Here is a 21,952-nt window from a genome sequence, read left to right as displayed (position 1 = left end):
AACAACTAAAAACTGGAGGAGGAGATCATTTCTGATTATGTTATCATAATCAAAGGGATTCTTCAAGGCTGAGAAGTGTGTTCTATCGTCAGATGCTACCATGTGGCATGGGCCCAGAGACCCAGATCCTCAGAAGGCTGAGGCAGTGGGATCATCTGAGTCCAAGGGTTCTGAACCAGCACGGGCAACTTAGCAAGACAAAGGAGACAAACCAGAACAAGATGCTAAACCCGGAAGAATGAAAGAAGGGAGACTTAAGTAAAGCTAGTCAGCATTTACTCCCCTTCCCAAGAATGGCGTTAACTCAGAAGATGACCGAAAGCCGGCGGTACTGCGGTGCAAAGCAAGTCCTCGGTCGGAATTTATGAAAACGATGTTGAGAGGAAACAGGCTTGGCTAAACTAGGAGAAACTGGGCCCAGAAGGAACAAGACGTTCTCAGAAAGCCAGGTTGGGCTGTGCAGTTCTCTGCACGGCATTTTCACACCGACTTGCGTGCATTTTCTTTCCCTTAATAACAAAGGCGGCGCACTTGACACCGAGCCGGCTCCAGGTCGTGACGATCTAGACTGGACCATGTAAAAAACGAATACAGCCGAGGGGCCAGAGAGAAGGTTCAGTGGGAACAAGCCCCAGCCACCAAGCCCGGTGCTGTGAGTGGAATCCCCAGGATGTACATTTTCCTCTGAACTCTACATGCTCCCCGTGGCACGTTCGTATCCTCTCAACCCACATACATGCACAATAAATAACTAATAAATGTTCTGAAAAAGATTCCAACTGTAGAAGAAGGAAGGAGAACCAGTACCTTTCTGAACTTTCTTAACTTCGGTCTCTTTGAATGAATCTTCAGAGCAGAGGTCAGTTATAACCTTGGGAAGGCTTGAGAAACACCATGCTGGGACGCATCCTCTCCCTAATGGGTTTCACGTCTTCCTGCTCACACTGAATTCCCCCCTAAGTATGAGTCTAGAAACAGGTGACTGAACCACCCTCTTTATTTCAATAGGAGAGTTTTATACTTAGATAAATGTGCACAAAACGCTGTTTGGGATTTTCCAGATATTTAACCAATCCACTTGGAAGACTAAGATCTTGGACACGAAAATCATATCCAAGATTCAATGAATTAATATTTGTTGATCAATCCAATACAAAGTTGTAAAACTACACTGGTTCCGGTTCCATTCTGTGCTCTACTTGCTATGTGCTACTGGAACTAGGCTGAAGATTTAAACACACACACACACACACACACACACACACACACACACACACACAGAGAGAGAGAGAGAGAGAGAGAGAGAGACAGAGAGAGAGAGAGAGAGAGAGAGAGAGAAGAATGCCAAGAATGCCCCCTTTATTGTGCTCAGGGGCAGCTTCTGTAGGGCTTTGGCCACGCCCCAGCTCTCGGGATCTTTTAGCTGCAGACTCATCAGAACCCACTCCCCTGCCATCAGGATCTCAGGCTTCAGAGCAGAGGAAAACAAGTTGTAAAAAGGAAATTCAGGGTCTAATGGTCCGCAGTTCCCAGTACAAAGTGTGTCAATGAATGGGACCAGGTCAATAGAGGTGAAATCTGTTTTCATGATGTGGGAAGCTGTCAAGTGTCGATTCCAGAAACAACAGTGACCAAGATGAAAGGAAAGATACCACAGAGAGCAAGTTTGTAAAGAGGTTGGCACAGGGAAACAATAGCATCAGGGGAAGTCAGAAACGTATCTTGCTGGCTCATCATGTGTCTGGATTTGGTTTGAGGAAGGCACGACTTCAAGTCACCCGCGTGTCATTTACCATTTGATAATGGAGAGGAGAACAAGTGCACTTGCAGTGGATACTCGCTCCGCTACGAGTGCAGTTGCAGTGGATATTCGCTTTGCTAGGAGTGCAGTTGTATGGGTATTCCCTCCGCTAGGAGTGCAGTTGTATGGGTATTCACTCCGCTAGGAATGCAGTTGTATGGGTATTCGCTCCGCTAAGGAGTGCAGTTGTATGGGTATTCGCTCCTTCTATGTACCCACTACATGCAGGGACGTCCATGGGACACCAAGAAAGTGGAAAAAGATTCAGCTACACTGCCAAGTCCTAAAAATGGGGGTGGTGATGTGTGACTTTAGTCTTCAAGATAGGAAACAGGAAAATGTACTAGCAAGAAGTCTTGAGTGCAACTACCAGGAAAGCCAAGCGTGAAAGAGAGGAGGAGGGCGAGGAAATCCATGGATCATGCTGGCAACACCAGGATCAACTAAACCTACTCAAGCCTCAGGGTATGGATGATCATGCTACCTACTTTACAAAGGAAAACTTGGTGGCCTAAAGCCTCATGTTATTAGCTCCAAAAATCTGTGGGTCAGGAACCTGTGTGGCTCAGCTGCAATCTGTGGCTCAGCTTCTCTCCCAAGATGTAGCCACCTGAAGGTCCACCTCTTCCGTGGCCGTCAGCAGAGTCCAATATTTGAGGGGCCTTAGTTCCTTGGCTGGTAACTGAACACTTTCCCTCTGTTCCGTGGATAGACTGCTCTCTCCACAGGGTAGACTATAACACGGTGGCTGTCTTTCTGTGGAGCAATCTAGCAAGACAGAGAGAGCAAGATGATAGACGCAGAATCTTTTTATTGACTTCTCCTCTTTGCCCACATATACCCAAAGGTGATGGCCCTTGGAGGCCATTGTGGAAACTGCCTATCACTGGAGCATTACTTGGATCAGATTGTGTCACATGTAGTTATGTGGGGCACAGAAATGTTTGTACCCTTGTGTTAAGAAGAATGCACAATTCTAACTTCACTGGATCATAATGTTAAAAGGAAATAGGGCTGCAGGGCAGTGGTGGCGCACACCTTTCATCCCAGCACTTGGGAGGCAGAGGCAGGTGAATCTACAAGTTCAAGGCCAGTCTGGTGTCCAGAGCAAGTTTCAGGACAGCCAGAGTTCTTAGACAGAGAAATCCTGTCCTTTTTTTTTTAAAAAAAACAAAACAAAACAAAACAAAACAACAAAAAACACAGGGTTTTATTTCCATCCCATTGGGCAGGGCTCGGCAGGGTAGGGAGCAGGCTCTCATGGAAGAAAGAGGCCTCTATTCTACTTGCTAGCGATGAGGGGGTTCCATAGCACAACGATGACTGAGTCCCCTCGCAGGAACATCTTGGAGATGTAGTGGTCCTTGTTGACAGGCTTGGACTTCTTCTTGCCCTTGCCACTCTTGGGGACCTCAGTCCACATCTCCTTCACATTCTCCAGCACCATGTTGCAGTGCCTGTCACAGGCCTTCACCCGCCCCAGGAGCTTCTTGTTGTTGCGACAGTTAATGAGCACCTGTGTGTTGTTCTTGACTGACTGCGTGAGCACTGAGAGGGGCCTGTGTTGAATTCCTCCTCCTCCCGCTTCTGCAGCTCCTCTGGGGTCATCTCACTCTTGGGTTTGTTGAGGAAACTCATGGTGGAGGTTTCACTTGCAGATCACTCCCGCCGGCAGCACGTTGCTCAGCAGAAATCCTGTCTTGAAAAATAAAAATGAAAAAAAAAATTTAAAAAGAGAAAGAAATAGGGCTTTAAAAGCTGAAAGGGTGATTTAAATTTTTTTTTTTTAAAAAAAGAGCTTTAGTGAAGGAGGTAGCAGGTTAGAAAAGGAAAACCAAGGGCTTATGGGAAAGTTAAAATTATTATATAAGAAAGGTGTGTAATGGGTTGGAGAGATGGCTCAGAGGTTAAGAGCATTGCCTGCTCTTCCAAAGGTCCTGAGTTCAATTTCCGGCAACCACATGGTGGCTCACAACCATCTGTAATGAGGTCTGGTGTCCTCTTCTGGCCTGCAGGCATACACACAGACAGAATATTGTATACATAATAAACAAACAAACAAACAAATAAATAAAAAGACTAAATAAAAGGAAAAGGAGGAAGATCCTAAAAAAACAAAAAGAAAGGTGTGTATTTAAATATTGAAGTAGTCTCAAAAGATCCTAGGCTAGACAAATAGACTCATTCACATGAAAACAAAATGTTCCTTAAAGACAATGTAAAGTTCTGAGGCTTTTGACTATCCTCACACAGCAAAACCATGCTTTCAAGGGCGCAAAGCTATTCTGCTCCCGGGCTGTCCCCATCTAAGATTTTCTGTTAATGGAAGATGGCTAAACTCTAGCCAACTAACGGCCGTTTCCATAAACGGAAACATGTAAAGAGAAGAAGAACAATTATGTTGGGGGAAAAATTCTACACAACAGGTCATTTCTTTTCTAATGGGGTCGGATTCAATACTCTTTCCCACCAGGGGTGCATCTTCCAGCCATCAAAACAACTCCTTCCCCCTAAGCCCCACTTGATACATGTGGTACTCAAACGATCTGACGAGTGTCTGAAATAGTATGCACCTGCTCATCCTGTCTGTCTGTCTCTCTCTTTTTTGACCTAACACTTCTATTGGGAATAAAAAAAGATCCGTGAACCAGGCACTAGTGCCTTGTTCCTGCAATCCGCCCAGCTCTCCCGAGGTGAGGCAGGAAGATCAGGAGTTCAAGGCCAGCCTCATCCACACAGTCAGGATGAGGACAGTCTGAGCTACACGCTGCCCTGCCTCAAATACAGAACAAACTACAACAAACCTATGAATCAAAGAATATTAACCAACTGATTTAGGACTTGGAAAAGTGTGTCGTTGGTTAGATGGCCGTTTAATAAAGTCCACAAAACCAGGTAAAAAGCAAGCAATGGATGAGCTAGAACTGTTATTATTTGGATTCATGTGCAAGAGTCACGAGCACATTTTCATATATATGTAGTGCATTCTTTAAAAACCCAGACAGACTCAGGCAACCTAAGCTAGTTTGAAATGTGGGCAGCGCTCCAATTTGCTAGGTTTCTCTAAGGAAATTATGCCGGGAAACAAACCTCCTGAAGTGGAGACTCTGAGGGAGGACAGTAGGCACACACGCCCACTCTTCTAAAAATGTATTCTTGTCGCTATTTAATTGGTCGTCTTCTCCAGATCCCTCTCTCTCATTGATCGATGTTCCAGTCGATCATTCCCAGACCCAAGCATCCCATTGGTCCGCCGCGATGCTTGGGCAGGAGGAGTTCCCCAGTGACGTCAAAGAAGCTCTCCGCCCACATTCCGAGGTCTGGGCGGAGATTTCCCGCGACTCTGCCTCTGGGGGTGGGACATGGCCGAGAGAGAGACTTTTGATACGGTACACTTGGAAAGACGGGCGTCCGATTGGTCGGCGGCCTGGAAGGAGGTGGGGTCGCCTCTGGGTCCAGGAGCCGAACTCAGGAGCCCGGGGGAGTCTCAAAGTTTGTCTGCAGCAGTAGAGGGGAGTGGGCTTGTCGCGCGAGGACTTTTTTGGGATGAGATCTGCCTTCTTGCCTTCCTTTTGGATGCACAGCCCGATTTAACCCCTGCATCTTCGGCCCGAGCCCAGCAGGCTTGTCCTCGCCGGGGATTCACAGATCTCCGAGGACACGGGTCGCGGAGCTCTCGGCGGGGCTCTCCCTGGTTCTTGCGCCAGTGCATAAGTTCCACGCGCGCACACTCAAGCACTTACGGAAAGAGGCGTCTCGCCGGCCCGTGGCGGCTCTGAGAGGTTTCCTCCTGCCTCAGCATCCCCGGCCCCGCGGGGCTCCCACCGCCATGGAGGTGCTGGAAAGCGGGGAGCAGAGCGTCCTGCAATGGGACCGCAAGCTGAGCGAGCTGTCAGAGCCCGGAGAGACCGAGGCCCTCATGTACCACACGGTGAGGACCCGCGGCCAGGCCAGGGGAGTTTTGAGGAGAAAGGCAGTTGTTGTCACCAGCTGGAGACCTGGGAACTGGGAGGCAGCGTCCGGGAAGTGGCATGACCATAACAAGAGGTCTGGGGATGGGAGTTTTCCTCTACGAGCAGGGAAAGGTGCCCAGCTGAGCCCTTTAAACTTTCTTCCGAGTAGTGACCCTTTGTATTCCAAAGCCGTTTATACTATTTCTCTATCGGCAGCACATTTCCTATTGCTAACGGTACTGCAGTGCTGGGAAGGGTATGTGTTTTGAGAATAATGCCTCCACCCAGTTACATTGATTGTTTTCGTGTGTGTGGTAAGGTTTGTTAAAAAAAAAAATTGGACAAGCTAATATAGTATTTTCTTACCATCTGTTTATCTTCTTTCCCCTTTCCTGTTCCTTAACTTTTTAATTTATATCTTTAAAATGTATGTGAGTGTTGAAAAGCCTTCTTTCTCCACACGGGATGGAGGCCCTCCTTCGCTGCTTCAGCTACACAGCCTCGAAGATCTGCTTCCTCCCTTTTCAGGGGCAAGAAGTCCGGAAAATCTGAGGCAGCTGCACATTTCAGAGAGGCTTTGGGGAGAGATGGGACAGCTCACCAGTTCCTTCCCGCAGGGACCTCTTGGGAGACTCAACTGTCACATAGCGTGGCTCATTTAAAGACTTCACTTCCAGCCTTTTGGCATTAAATTTGCAAAAGGGAATCCTGTTTCTGGGAGCCAGGGCCGGTATACTGCTTTGTTTGAAATTTCTGTTAGTTTGTAATGACACACAGAGAGAGACAGAGACAGTGAGACAGACAGACACTAGGTAAGGACAGGCTTGGCTGCTTTTCTGTCTTGGTGCTGTTAATGGGGTCAGTACCAGGATATTTGAAACTTTTGCAAAAAATGGCCTTCAGGCTCCACCTCTTTGGCCTCTGCTGCTGGCTGACTGTATTTTGGGAAAAGGGATGGGGCCTCCCTGCTGCTTCCCACCAAAGCGTTTGTGGTGACTGAGAAGGGTTGGTTAAAAAAAGAAGCCATGTGCAGGGTTGAGAGGGAGCGGTAGTTCACTCTGGGTTAAAAGCCAGATGTTGAGTGTGATCCTGATCATCTTGGCCTTTGCCCACTGTCTGTCCCGAAGAAGCCTTTGGGTTGGGAGGCCAGAGGTGCTTCATGTGCTGGAGAAAGAGCCTGAACATTCTGACCCATAGCTGTTTCCTAAATTTGGGGACTCCAGCTGTTTCCCCTGACATGAGCTACAGCTTGACCATGAGGGAGAGCAAGCTTGTTTTCAGCATCAGCTCTCATCGTGAAAACCTCTCACCCAGCCAGTGGGATAAAGTGTGCAGACAGCCACAGTACTGAGATGCTGAGAGAAGCCAGGATGAGCTTTAGGTACCCTGGGCTTTGAGATGAGTCCCTACCTGGGACGGGCAGGAACTGTAGGACAAAAGCTTGGCTTGGCTCCAGCTACTGTCTTTACAGTGTCAGAGCTTGAGACCTTGCATCCCTTTTGATAGCAACAACTCAGGTTTCCTGTGTCGTTGTGATACAGCAGTGATGTGGGGTCCTTTTTCTGACAATCCTCTGCTTTTCAACAACTGTTAGGGTTTTCAGGCAAGTGTCTCCCTTTTGAACCGCTCACACGTACAAAATGCCTTCATAATTGCTGCTAGTCATTAGTATGTGTATATGAATTAGTGCTGAAAGAGTGCTGGCTGGATCATATTCCTCTGAAGTAGGGCAGGTTTGGGAATGATCTGAAAACAGGACTTTTCTCGGTTACCTCTTGAACTCAGATGTCTATACACTGAGCTGTTAGTGTAGACGGCCCATGATGGCAGAGGGGCCGATTCCCCATGTGGATGACGTGACGGTCTGTTTTTATTATGTTTTCATTCAAAGATGTTCGTTCCCTTCCTATTTATTGAATAATCTCCATGTGCCAAGACTATTCTAAGCGCCGGGGATACATTCTGAACAAATATAGACGGCAGCACATGGCTCTGAGCCGTCTGCAGTTTTTTTCTGCGTGTGTTTGCAAATGTGTTGAGAAAAATAAACAGCATGCTATGAGCCTGAAGAGAAGCAAGCGCTACAGCGTGCTCACCATCTTAAGAGCAATGGAAGAAGGAAAAGCAGACCCATGTCACCAAGATAGAGTCCTCAGGTAGAGGAAGGACAGAGGACAGAGCCTCCGTGCAGGGTTTTGCAGGAGGAGTGTTATCTCTGCAAGAGGAGAAGCCTGGGTGCAGGCCAGCTGTCAGAAGGTGGGGAACCTCAGACATGGACTGTGTCTGTAACATCATCATCGTCTGCTGTAGCTTAGCCTAACTTGTGATTCAGGCTGCCTCCAAGATGCTGGGGCCCAGGTTTGAATGGATCCAGTGAAATTTTCGAAGTTGAGTATATTGAGAGGAGAACACGGGAGGGGGGGGTGTATGCGGTGGGGGTGGGGTGGGGGGTGGGGAGTAGATGAAAGAACGTCTTTGTGAAAAGCGTGAAGAAATGATGATAGCTACCGTCTGTACCTCAAAGAGGGGGCCTCTGCTATACACGTGCCCCTGTGCGGTTCTCCAGGCCTCACTCTTGGTTGGATGCTCTCCTTTTACCTTTTTTTGACCGCATGTGCGTGCATGCGTGTGTGTGTGTGTGTGTGTGTGTGTGTGTGTGTGTGTGTGTGCGCGTGCGTGCGTATACACTGTGTGCCTGCAGAAGCCAGAGTACAGTCTTGGGTGTTATTCCTCAGGCACCTTCTGCCTCCTTTGTTGTTTGAGACAGGGTCTCTCACTGGCCAGGTCCATGTCCTGTAGACTAGGCCGAATGGGCAGTGAGCCCCAGGATCTATGCTTCTCTCCCATCCCAGTGCGGGGATCACAAGTCTGAGACAGCAGGCCTGTTTCTTTTCTGCTAACAATGGTTCTCGGGATTGAACTCCAGTCCTTGGGCTTGCAAGGCAAGCACATTCTGGTCTGAACCCTCTCTCCAGCCCTGCTGTCGCCATCTTAAAAATCTTAGTCATCTTTGAATAGGAGCCCTATAATTTTGTTTTGCAAGGGCTCCCTCAAATTATGCTGGAGTCCCATGAAAAGACGTTACATTTAATGCTTTACTAAAATGATGCTGTTTTCCCTCTTTGGTGACCCAGCGAGAGAGCCTTTCTTTGTTTATGTTTTCACCATGGTTCCAGTTATTGAAATAAGGTCCTCAGGTCTGCACAGTTAGATAGATACCCTTTCCCAGCTGAGCCATCTTGCTGTTTGAGCCCATCACCCCACCCCCGCCACACACACACATAATTAGGTTTATTTTATATATAAGAAAACTAAGGCTTGGTGCCTTGGAGCACGTCGTGGGGTTTGGACCCCACAGCTAATTAGTAACGTAGCCTGGATGCAGATCCAGGTCTGCCTGGCTCCAAAGCCCGTTATTCTATCGGTTAAAATCTCCTGACTTAAAGAAAGGGATCTGATTAGAAGGTTGGAGAGAATGACAGGGTGATCGAAACTGCTGAGTCCCAAAGCAGCCCACGTCTAGCTGGGGCTGGCCGTGTCTCCTGCGACCAGGCTCTTTGTTTTAAATCGGATTTCGTGAACAGGTGTGCTCACCACGGCTCTGTCTTAGCAAACCTCTCACGTCCTCGGCTTCAAAAGGAGAAAATGTCCAAGTTGCCTAAGGCTGGGATTTTTCTTGCTCAGCTGTGCCTTGTGAACAGGAAGAGCAATGCTTTCCTTGCTTCACTAGCTGTGAAGACTCCTCTGTCCTGAAGGCTCAAGGCGTAGGGCAGACAGGTTTAAAGTCACCTGAATACTGAAACCCATGGATAGGCTGGATGTGGGCCTGCTCAGCAGGTTCTGAGTGAGGAGAACTTTGGGCTTCCTCCTGAGGCTCCTCTAAAGCCTTCTGAGCTGGAGGTGTGACTCAGGAGGTCTGTCACCAGCACTGAAGAGAAAAAAAAAGGTGTGATTAAGGTGACAGATGGAATTCTAGTTCAGCGAATAGTCATCCCTCAACGCTGCTGCTTCCAGACTGGTCAGGGCTGAAGATGTGTTTAAAGTGACGGCTAACACAGGACTGAGGACCTGTATTGGAGTTGGGGACCCATCTGCAAAACCCGTTTTTACAGGCATGTTTGGATGTTGGACTGTTCTGATGTTATATGAACCCGTGAGAGTCTATTCAAATTTTATTAATGCATCTGTGCACAGTCTGGATCTGGGGATATGATTAAAAAATGGAAAATTGTTTCTGGTGAAAGGATTTGGAGTTCTGGAGTCAGGAGAAGGAAGAGGGTTCAGCTACATAGTATACAATCTGGCACTGTTCAACTTAAATATTATATTTATTGTAATTATTATTTGCGTGTATGTGCATGTGTCTGCATGTGTGTATGTATTAGGCACATGTGTACTGGAGTGCGTGTGTGTGTTAGGCATGTGTGTACTGGTGTATATGCATATGTATGTCTGTGTGTGCATGTGTGTATGTTAGGCATTTGTGTGCTTGTCTGTAAGTGTGTGTATGTCTTAGGCATGTGTGTACTAGTGTGCATATGTGTGTGTATGTTAGGCATTTGTGTGCTAGTCTATAGGTGTGTGTGTATGTCTTAGGCGTGTGTGTACTAGTGTGCATATGTGTGTATGTGTGTGTATGTTAGGCACATGTGTACTGGAGTGCATATGTGTGTGTTAGGCATGTGTGTACTAGTGTGCATATGTGTGTGTATGTTAGGCACATGTGTACTGGAGTGCATGTGTGTGTGTTAGGCATGTGTGTACTAGTGTATATGTATATGTCTGTGTGTGTATGTGTGTATGTTAGGCACTTGTGTGCTAGTCTATAGGTGTGTGTGTGTGTCTTAGGCATGTGTGTACTAATGTGTGTGTGTGACCGGCATGTATGTGCCAGTGTGCATGTGTGGAGGTCAAAGAACAACTTTCAGGGGTTTCTTGTCTCCTTCCACTGTGAGTTCTAAGCTTTGAACTCAGATGCCAGACTTGCACAGGAAATACTTTAACCTCGCCAGCCTCCACTGTTTGGATTTTTACATTCTGGATATACTTAGAAAATGAAGACTTGGAGCTGGATGTCATAGTAATGACTATAATCCTAGCATTTGATGCTGACACAAAAGGATCACAAGTTCATGGTCAACATGAACTACTACTTAGCAAGTTCCGTGTCAGCCTGGGCTACGTAGTGAGACTTTATTAAAAAGACCAGAAAAAAAGGGAAAAAATGAAATTTAAGACACCAGGGCAATTAAACTGGACTCTGAAACGAAACTAAAGTAGATTCACCTAAATCTGGACTAGAGGTAATTTTCCCGAAAGGAGGTATCAGTACTGACTGCATTAAAGCTTATCACATATGTTGCGGCAGATTCCATGTGAAGACACCAGGCAGCAGGGACACGTGATAGAATGGGATTCCCAGGTTGAAGGACTGATCATGGGTTGTGCAGAATAAACTTTGCCATCTTGGTCACTTCCCCTCTTCTATACCATCTGGCGAATAAAGGCTTTTGTCAACTTTTGCAATTATTTCTTTCCAGTTAAAAACAAGTAGATAGGAAGTAATCTTCACAGAGATGGCCACAGGTTCTGCTTGGCTTACATGGGTAGCGCAGATGTAAAATGAGTCGGGGGTTCCTCTACTGAGATCTTCCATCTGGTCAGTTTCTGAAGGAAAATGACTGGTCAACCGGTGGAAGGGAGGGAGTTGAGGGAACCTGAGGGTATCCTGTGGGAAGCATCTGGTTTTCTCATTTTGCTGACATTGTCTGCTGGGGAGTTGGCCCATCTCATAGGCTGAGGGGTCTGACCTTCCTGCCAGCATGCCCAGAGTCTGGGATGGTTCTAATGGGCAGGGAAGCCTTTGGCCAGATGTTTTCACTCAGATCATCTTCTGTTGTTGCCCCCTGGCAAAGTCCTGATGGGGAATCTGGGTCCTCATTGGTTGAGGGGATCGAACCAATGAATGTAATTGCTGGGAAGCAACCCTGGTCCTCTGCAAGAGCAGCCAGTGCTCTTAACTGCTGAACCCTCTCTGCAGCCCTTAAGAAAATTTCAATACCTTGGCAGCTGACTTAATTTATTGTCAAGGATTGGGTCATGCGAGTATTATCTAACCCAACAGCTAGAAAGAATGTAGGCTTGCCAGGATGAACCTAGATTAGTCATTTAGGGCTGAAAGAGATTCTAGAGACTTAGGTGTGATTGTTGGTGTAATAGTCTTTCCAAAGTTATGTTTGATTAGCAAACAAAGGTGTGCCTGCTGCCTCTCAAAGGTGGGCTAGCACCTATAAAAATGTTTTGAATCGGCAATTATTAGTCGTGAGAACAAAAGAACAATCCTAGAGTCGATGCCATTTGCAAAGTCTAAGGATTGTTTAGGTGCACTACCAGGGTCCAAGGAAGGAACTGCAGTGTGGCAGGGAAAACCTATGAAAGACACACAGTGCCTGTCCATGGGGTGGGGTCAGAGGTGCAGGGAGGGAGTGTCCTGGCTCATTGGCCGAGACGTGCAGAATTAGCTACATTATCCAGACTCTCAGTATCTGAGCCAAATACCAGGGCTCGAGGCAGCCAGTGGGGCCAGGAATCTTGCTCATCATGCAAGGCAAGAATGACTTGTTCCAGTCCAGGTCGCCAGCAGGGTGAAAGCCATTTTCAAAGCTGCTTTCCCACTTGATGTTGGCTATTCAAATATTGATGAGGCACCGTGTGTCTGCCTGCTGCTTGAACTTGCTGCCATAGCCTGGCCTCGCAGCTGACTGGGGCTTGGCCCTAAGGCCTTGCTGGCTATTGGCTGTGGTTGAGCCTATGGCCATAGGGCATCAGCACTGTCCCAGTGATACATGTTTCCTGCTAGAAGAACTGAAAGGAAAGATGAGACCTGTCATCATTAGCCTTGAGCTAATCCCCCCTGCTCACTGGATGTTCTCCAACTCTTCCAGTCAAAGTTCCGGGTGACCTGATTTTTCCCTGGAAGGAACTGTATGCTTTAGCCGTGGGGTACAGAGTGGGTTTTATATGAGGAACCTGAGACTTGGAGTCATAAAGTAATTTACCCCTCTGGAAGACAGGCTTCTTGAGGCCAGATGTGCCTTTGGTTTTTCCATGCTCTTCTCTTTGCTGAGGTCAGGTGTGAAATGCTAAGCAATCCATGAGAGTCCCTTAACACACAGCCATCCTGGAAAATGGATACGCTGGGTGATTCTGGTATTTTCTGTTAATGTGACACACACACACACACACACACACACACAAAATCTGAAGGCTTTTTAAAGATATGCACATTTAGTTTGATAAGGGCTCTGTGGAACCGGCCTAGTGCCTTAGGGCTTCTGTTGCTGTGGTGAAATACCATGACCAAAGCAATTTGGTGAGAAAGGATTTCTTTGGCTTACACTTCCACATCACTGTTCATCGCTAAATGGAGTCAGGACAAGAACCCAAACAGGGCAGGAACCTGGAGAAAGGCACTGATGCAGAGGCCATGGAGCGGTGCTGCTTACTGGCTTGCTCCTCATAGCTTGCTCATCCTGCCTTCTTATAGAACCCAGGACCATCAGCCCAGGGATGGCACCACCCACAATGGGCTGGGCCCAACCCCATTGATCACTAATTAAGAAAATGCCTTATAGCTAGCTAGATTTTATGGAGGCTTTTTTTTTTTTTCAGTTGAGGTTCCTACCTTTTAGGTAACTCTAACTTGCATCAAGTTGGCATTAAATTAGCCAGGACACTTGGTATCTATCTCTTTATTTAGAGAAGACAATGAGGGTGGGACAGTTGTCCAAGAGCCCTGGCTTTCACTGGGGTTGGGAGTGGGGCCTGTTCTGTCGAATGGGTGGGTCTCTGATCCAGGCCACTGGTTCTCTGGTGCCCTTGGGTGTGTTAGTTGGATTTGCTTCTTTGCTTCTGATGGATGCATTTATTTATACTCTGTCCTCTGTGTCAAATGTCTTCTGTTTGAGGATGAGCTGCCCCGCCCGTGGGAGTCTGATGTCATTTGGGAAGCAGAGGGGGCTTATAATTATTCTCCCTTGTGCATCTGAACTCTCTTGCCAGCTTCTATCTTCAGCTATAAACACAGGTTTCTGCCTTCAACACATGCTCGCCAGCTGCTGCTTCTTGCCCATGTTTCTGTCAGCCTTGTTTATGGTCAGCTTTTTCTTCTTTTTCTTTTTTTCTCACACATGTAGTTATCAGCTTCAGCCCCTGTTTCTCCAGTTGCACCCTGTGCGCTGGTTCCCGTCACCGTGGGCTTCTCTAACCTCCCCCTAACTTCAAGTTCAGCCTTCTTTTCTCTGTTTACCTGCCAGGTCTTGTGGAACTATTTGGCAGTCTTGACCATAGGCTTCACCTCATAACTCCTTTTTTCTTTGAGACGGGGTCTTGCATTGTAGCCCAGGCTGGCTTTGACTCACTCTTGCGTCATTCGGCATCAGTTTTCTAAGCACTGGGAACACGGGCGTGTGCTACCGTACCTGGCTACAAGTGGCCTTTGCTTGAGTTTCTGCAACACTGAGGGGGTGGGGTGAGGGACTTAGCTTTCCCTCCATCGCTGGCTTCTTGACCCTGTCTTAAACATGACCATTGGGTCCTTGGCTGTCTTCTATTTCTGTATACTCCCCAGCTCCTAGTGTAGCTGATTCTTTAAGTCTGTTGGTTGTTGATGGAGAGATGGAGATCTTTGGAGTATGACCCCAGATTCTTCTGGATCCACCTTAGCCCCAGATCAGCTTAGGCTGTGTAACCCTTGAATCTTCACAGTGTGTTCTTCTGACTAAGAAGAGCTGGGGTTACTTCGATCTCTGTTATCAGGTGCCCTCGTTATCATGGGATGTTTGGTGACATAGCAGTCCCAAAGTGTCAACCCGTGCAGTATTCTCATGGGTCATTCCCGAGACAGCTGCTTCTCAGTTCAATGTCACCAACCAGACACAGCCAGTGTTTTGTCTGGATTTCTTCGTACACTTTGGCTAGGGAAATCCTTTGTGGACTTGATGTGGTGGTGATATGTAGAGTTGTTTGACTGTTGGGAAGGTCAGTGCAAAAATCAGACCTTAGGTGACGTCATTTGTACGTCTGTGGGTCTCATGGCTGTTCTTAGGGCTGGCTGCAATCAGTTCATATTAAATTGCCTGCTTTGGGGTTGGTTTCCTCTGATGTAGTTTATTTAAACTTAACTAGCATTTTAAAAGAGCTTTGATTTTGTTTGTTTGTTTGTTTTCCAAGGAGGGTTTTTCTGTGTGACAGTCCTCGCTGTCCTGGAACTTGCCTTGTAGACCAGGCTGGCCTCGAACTCAGTGAGATCCATCTGCCTCTGCCTCCAAGTGCCGGGATTAAAGGCGTGTGCCACCGACTGCCCTGCTAGAGCTTTGATTTGTGTTGTTGTTAAGGAGTTCGGATGGATTCTTCTGAACTGCCCAAATCTCCGTGGCCGTTCTTTGTCAGCTGCTCTCAGCTCATGTCTAAAGCATTTTGATGTGGAAGTCATCGTCAGCAGTTTGCTTCACACCCTGTGAAGTTTACCCAATCAGAAGTTCGCGTTTGTATTAAATGGGCCGAAATCCCGTCTATGTCTTGGATACCTACCACTGAAAGTTGTTCTTTTGTGTATGTGTCTTTTGAGTACAGTATGTCGTTCTGTGGTTTCGGTTGGTTCCAAACTTAATGTGTAGCCAATACCAGAAATCTTCCTGCTTCCGTTTCCAGAAATACTAGAATTACAGGTGTGAGTCGCTACTCCAGGCTAAAAATCTCCTATCTAAAAACAAAAACAGGCTACTTAGTGTCATAATGAAACCCATTACTTTGCATACTAACAATAATACATTAAAAAAACTCTAGCAAATTTCAGTTGAATGGGCTATTAAAAACAACAACAATAATAATGTTCAATTGGTTGACTATTTCATTTGGACAACCTAATTGATGAGTATAGTTGTGTGCATTTGTTTTTGTTTTTATTTTTAAATAGAGTCTCTCTGCAGCCTAGGCTGGACTGAGGGTCATGATCCTGCTGCCCCATCTTGCTGAGTGCTGGCATTACATACGGATGCCACCCCACCTGGATAAATTATATTGTATAATGGGGAAATCTGCTTTCTGCTTTAAAAGTTGGGCTTCAGTGAAACCTAGACAAAATCAAAAGTGGAAAAAAACAGGGAGGTAGGAGACTTTTTTTATATTAAAGAGAAAAAGCCTTTCAGACTCCTTGGCAAATAAAAGGTGTCTGGGGAGAAGCAAGCCACAGTTTCCAAGTTGTCTGAGTGGAAAATCCTGGTTTGTAGCATTTCATGTCTTGGAAATGTCTGAATAGTTTTTGTGTAAAGGGAAATTCCTTTTGGCTGAGAGAGAGCAAGCTAGCGGGATGCAAACCGATAGGGCGATGTTTTTAGACAAGCGGAGGAAATGGGATTTGTGGTGGCACTGCCTCCCTTACTGGGCAGTCCTGTTAGCAGCCAGTCTGAGGCAGCCAGTCAGAGCCTTGCAAGGGTTCCATCATCAGGGCCTTCCTAGCTTCCTGCCCACACATCCTGGGGAAATAGCACTCTCAGCTGGTTCTTCCTCCAGTCTCAAGATCTCCGTGTCTCTCTCTCTCTCTGTGTGTGTGTGTGTCTTTGTCTCTGTGTCCCTCCCCTCTCATTTCTTGCCTTTTGAACTGCTTTTCAAAGCCTGCACATGTACGTAGGCCGACATCTGTTCTTGACCTCATAGCTCTCCCTGTAGAGTGGGAAGGAAAGAAGGCAAGGAGGTCATTGAATGACAAGCCCTTAAACACCGGAATGTGTTTTGCAGTAGAGCTGTGCTCAGGCTCTTTTTACAGCATGGGGAATGGAACGACAGATGAAAGGGACAACCGAGAATGCAGTATCCACAGCGGGCGCTGAAGCTCTCCAGCCATCGGAGTACACAACGTAGAAAGTTATAAAACACTAGTGTTGGATCTGGGAATCCTAGTTAGTTTGTTTCAGAAAGGGGCTGCAAACTCAAGATCTTTCTGTCTCCACTCCCCAGGTACTAGGATTGCAGATAGGCACCGTCACCTCCCCACAGACATCCCCAAGTACTTTCAAATGTAGTTTGAGAAAAGGGACTCTGTGGGAAGTGTTTGGAGCTAGTCCGAGATGGTGAAGGGTTTACACATTCTTTCTGTAGACGGGAAGATGGGAGGCAAGGGCGGAAGTAGAAATGGGTTTGAGGAAGGAAACTTAGAAAGGGGTTAAAAGATAAAGGTTGATAGAGGTAGAATGATCAGCTGGCTGGCGAGTTCATCCTTGAGCGGGACAGCATGAGACCTGAAACCACAGGGAGGAGCAATGTATGTACGAGGATTGAAGCCAGATCTGGAGACTTGGTGACTGTGGGGAAGGAAGAGTTGGGTATGGGAGACTTCCTGTCCCCTGTGTTGGCTGGCTGAGTTGCCATTGACCTAGAATGGAAATGTTTGGAGAGCAAATAAGTTTGGTGGGAAGATAATGCGCTCATTTTTAGACTTGGTGACAGACATATTTGTGAGATATTCAGGGACGTTGTCTGAAAAGCATTTGGAAAATTGGATCTGGAGTTCTGGAGAGGGGTTCCAAGTGGAGACTTAAATTGGGGTGCTGGGATTCTGGTGCTTTGTAGTGAAGCCAGGGGTCCACATACAGTAGTCCAGACAGGCCCTGGGTGAGGGGCAGAGGAAGAGTAGATGGAGAATGGAATGGGGGATACGGGAACACAGCATGGCTCAGGAATAGGCACAGAGCTCAGAGAGAGGGCAGAGAGAGGGCAGAAAGTGAGCAGACTGCCTTTTCTGGATCCCAAAGAGGGGCAAGATGCTGGGAGTGGTCCAGGTCAGGAAGGCAGTCTGTACCCTCTAGGGATGGATTCGCTGGTTTGTCCAGAGCTGTATCAGTGTCTCTGCAGCCAGGGGGAGCTAATGCAGGTGTATACACAATACTGTTTGCTCTGTTTTATAAAAGGGTTAATGCCGGTTTTCAAAACCAGCAGCATCCTTGGTGCCTCTGTGGCCCTACTTCCATTCTGTCCATGATGAGTCTGTTTGCCCCTGGATGTCCTTCCCAGGCAGCACAGTGGTGTGTGTGTGTATGTGTGTGTGTGTATTTACCCTTGCACAGTATGTAGATCCCAGGCTTTGTGGTTCACAAAAAGACGGATGGCCACAACCTTATAAAAGCGCTGGAGTTTATCACATGGACATAAAGATTCCATTTCCCTCCTTCCCTTCTGATTCTTTCCCTGAGAAAGCACTCGGCATACCCACTCATGTCTGAGATGGGTGTACCACAGAGTCATCAACAATATTCACACTCCAGAGAAATAGAGAGAAAGCCAGGTGTGGCAGCCTAAACCTGTGAGTCCCAGCATTTGGGAGGTAGACAAGAGGATCAGGAGTTCAAAGCAAATGCCAACCCCTGATGGATGAGATTCTGTTTCACTAAGAGAAATAAAGAAAGAGAAATGAAGGAAGGAGAGAGAGATAAAAAGAATAGAGAGGGGGGAAAAAAGCTTCCCCAAACAAATGGGCTCCAGTTTTGTATGAAATAACAGGGCAGGTGAGGACAGATGGCTTTGTAGTATGGTCAGCCTGTAGGAAGAACTAAAATAAATAACCGCCGCTTCAAAGAAAATGAGCAATCCCACTGCCGCCACAGAGGGCTGTGGGGACACATGCCTGCTCCCCTGCAGACCCCTGCCCAGTTCTGCACTCACTCTCAGCCTGATTGAGTTCAGGGATGTTCTTTTCATGTCTTCGGCTTCCCAGGGACATGAAGAGTTGTGGTCAAGCACACGGGGGCTGAAGAGAGATCTGGCTGTGGAGAGAATTTCTATTTCTGACCAGCCCAATGCTTCTAGAAGGGCTTCCCCAGGGAGCTGGGATTCACCCCACCATCCTGTGTGTGTGGCTGGGGGAGGGGAGTTTCTGAGGTCCAGCTAGGACACAGAGAACTAACTTGAGGCCTTTGGGTCTTGAATTTTGTTTATTTTATTTTTGTGACTGGGTCTCATCTAGCTCAGGCTGGCCTTGAAAACAGTTTTTTTGTTGTTTATTTTAAAAACATGTGTTTCTTTGTGTGAATACACAGGTGCATGTGTGTTCCATGTGTTTATGTCTCTGTGTGAGAATACACAGGTGCATGTGTGTTCCATGTGTGTCTGTGTCTCTATGTGTGAATACACAGGTGCATGTCTGTTCCATGTGTTTATGTCTCTGTGTGAGAATACACAGGTGCATGTGTGTTCCATGTGTGTCTGTGTCTCTGTGTGAGAATACACAGGTGCATGTGTGTTCCATGTGTGTATATCTCTGTGTGAGAATACAGAAGTTCATGTGTGTTCCATGTGTGTATGTCTCTGTGTGAGAATACACAGGTGCATGCGTGTTCCATGTGTGTATGTGTCTCTGTGTGCGGATACGCAGGTGCATGTGTTCCAGGGAGGCCAGAAGAGAATGTCAGGTCCTTTGGAGCTGGAATCATAGACACCTGTACACCATTGTACACCGCTCGACATTGATACTGGGAAGAGAATTCTGGTCACATGAAGAGCAAGTGCCCTTAACCACTAGGTTGTCTTTCCAGCCATGACTTCACACTCTCCTATAGCCAAGGATGACCTTGAGTTTCTGAGCTCAGATAACAGCGATGTGCCCCCACGCCTGTTTCATATGTTGCTGGCTTCCGAACCTAGGGCATGTGCGTGTTAAGGGCATACTCTGCCAGCAGGGCTTCACCCCAGCCGTTTCACATTCTTTCAATAAGAAAATGTCTTGCAAACTTGAAACATCTGTAAAGAAATGTTTTCTTTAAAAAAGTGACCTTATCTTAAAAATTTATTTGATTTATTGTGTGGGGTGCTTTGCTTGCATATGAATATATACCACATTTGTGCCTGGTGCCCAAGGAAACCAGAAGAGGGCATTGGATGCCCTGGAACTGGAGCTACAGACAACTGTGAGCTGCCACGTGGGTGCTGGGAACCTAATCCAGGTCCTCTGCATGAGCAGCAATTGCTCTTAATCTCTGAGCCATCTCTCCAGCCCCTAACTATTGTTTTAAAAGCAGTTTTAGGTACATAGCAAAACTGAGCAGAGGGGCAGGAAGTTTCTGGGACCCTTGCCTGGGCTTATGCATCTCCATTACTGGATTACCTGTCACACTGGAGATCTTGGCTTCGTCAGCTGGGCTTGCATGGGGCAGTGCTTCACTTTAACTTTGCAGCCTCAGATCAGTCGTAATGATTTCTCCCATAGCAGGACTCTGGACTGGCCTACGAGAGCCTCAGGCTCGTTGGCATGCGCATGCTGCTTTCCCTTGCTCAAACACCCATGTGCAATTGGTGGATTTCAGTAGAGAACACTTGAAAAGTTAAGAGTCTCTGGCTCCCCGTTTCCATTCCAGGTGACTTAGTCACCATCCTTTGCAAACAGGGTTGGAATCTATTGGAGAATATATGAAATTCTATTTACATATTTACATAAAACTAAAGACTCCCCAAGCCAGTCTTTGCTACTCTGACTTTTAGCTGCCGGCCTGGCCATGCATGCCGCTTGAAGTTGTTTTTCTAGTTCTGTTCTGGGTTTGTGAGTTTTCTTTCCAGGATTCTTGCTGCATGCTATTACCCACATTTGGGAGCCTCCGGAAGGCGGGGGTGGAGGGGGTGGGGGTTGGAGGGTGGGGGGGCGGGTGCAGCGCCTAGGTGTGAGACCAGGTGATACCCAGATGGCAACAGGTCTGCCGTCGTTTGGGTTCAGGGCATCATGGGCTATATAAACACACTCAGTGACCTTGGCAATCTTGAGGTGCACATTGTTCCTGTGTGGTGAGAAAGAATGGCAGGCAGACATGTAGCAAATCATTTGGTGAGGGACATAAGGTTCTTTGGTGTTGCCTTTGATTTATGGGGAGAAACTGGACCAGCCAGAAGGTCAGGTGGACCAAGAGAGGTGGAATTTTCAATTTCTTCCTGTTTCTGTGGTGGGATGCTGTTTGCTTTTTTGTTTGCAGATGGCTCGGCCCCTGGGGGAGGGAATGGAAGTGGGGTTTTGGCTTTTATACATCTTCCTAGCCCTGATTGTCATCAGCAGACGATTGAGGGTGTTTAAGCTTTGCTGTCGTGACACACAGAGAAAATTATGGTATCCATAGATGCCCTGAAGTCTGGGATAAATCTAGTCACAGAAGGGCCATTCTACCTCAAGTCCTGTGGGCTCCAGCTTCCACTGCTGGTTCCCCATTCCCAGCCACGTGACTGGAGCTGGGGTGTCCCATGCCACACTTGTTGGAAATCCCTGAGAATTATGGTTGCCAGGGACTTCCTTCAATCAGATAAATGCCGTGAACGCATAGCTCTGTATGTTTAGCCACCATGGGGGTCCCCAACTTCAGTGTTGGAGACTTTACAGCTATGCAATAAAATGGTTGCGTGTGATGGGTAAATGTTGGAATGAGTGTGGTTCTGACCGTATAACAACCCCTGAATGTCTTTCTGAGGCCATGGGAGAAAAAGGATGACACGGAGTAAGTGTGCTGCTGCGTGTTGTACCGACCTGCTTACTTCTCAGAAGGGACCAACTTCCTTTCCTCTAGTTTCCTATTTCAGTAATTGCAGACAGACATAGGAATCAAAGTTTGTTGAATTATGAACTTATGGTGAAAAGAGCAATAAACAGAACAGGGTCTGTGCATTGTGGCTCAGTTGTGAGCAGGCTTTGAGGGAACATAGATGATGGGAGTTTGTTTGGCTCCCTCCTGAATCCTCTTGGGCCCCAGGCCCTTTGGTGATTTGCATGGCTGAATTCACACTTTAATTTCTTGGGCACCTGCTCCCGAGGAACTGAAATTCTTCTGTGAGTTTTGGGGGAGGGTTGAGGCAGGTGTTTCTGTTTTTGCAGTTACAAGAGGGGAAAAGAAGGGAACGGGCCATTCCACATACCTGCCCAGCCTCTGTGGCAGCTGCCCACTGCTGGACATTGAGGTGACCAACTTCGTGCTTTTCTTATATAAAGAGCTTCCCGCCTGTTGTGGTCGAGTCAGGAATCTAACTGTTAGCATGAGGAGAATGGGGGAGGGAACCGTGTGCCTGTCGTTGAGTGGCCCAGGTAGAGCTACAACCCATGGCTTCGCAAAGCTCACAGCCTCCCCTCCCCCAGCCTCCCATGCCCTTGAGAAAGGCATGAGTGAGGACACGGAAA

The 21,952-nt window shown here is 47.2% G+C and overlaps 1 protein-coding gene and 1 pseudogene across 1 annotated transcript in view; one reads left to right on the top strand and one right to left on the bottom strand.

Moving 5' to 3' along the window:
* Nucleotides 1-2,983: 2,983 nt before the first annotated feature.
* Nucleotides 2,984-3,439, bottom strand: LOC121463496 (annotated as a pseudogene).
* A 1,846-nt stretch (nucleotides 3,440-5,285) lies between these two features.
* The window catches only part of Creb3l2 (cAMP responsive element binding protein 3 like 2), a 115,432-nt gene continuing 98,765 nt past the window's right edge, over nucleotides 5,286-21,952 (top strand). Inside the window, exon 1 of the mRNA XM_041675601.1 lies at nucleotides 5,286-5,732. Within this exon, the coding sequence (XP_041531535.1) occupies nucleotides 5,631-5,732 (102 nt within the window). The 5' untranslated portion in view covers nucleotides 5,286-5,630. The remainder of the gene's footprint in view (nucleotides 5,733-21,952) is intronic.

This window comes from Microtus oregoni, unplaced genomic scaffold (assembly GCF_018167655.1).
Source record: "Microtus oregoni isolate MIOR12 unplaced genomic scaffold, Mior012 000026F_ref0000081, whole genome shotgun sequence".
In the NCBI taxonomy this organism is placed as follows: domain Eukaryota; kingdom Metazoa; phylum Chordata; class Mammalia; order Rodentia; family Cricetidae; genus Microtus; species Microtus oregoni.
Note: the sequence above shows the minus strand (reverse complement) of the source record. Positions and strands in the feature narration are given on the sequence as shown.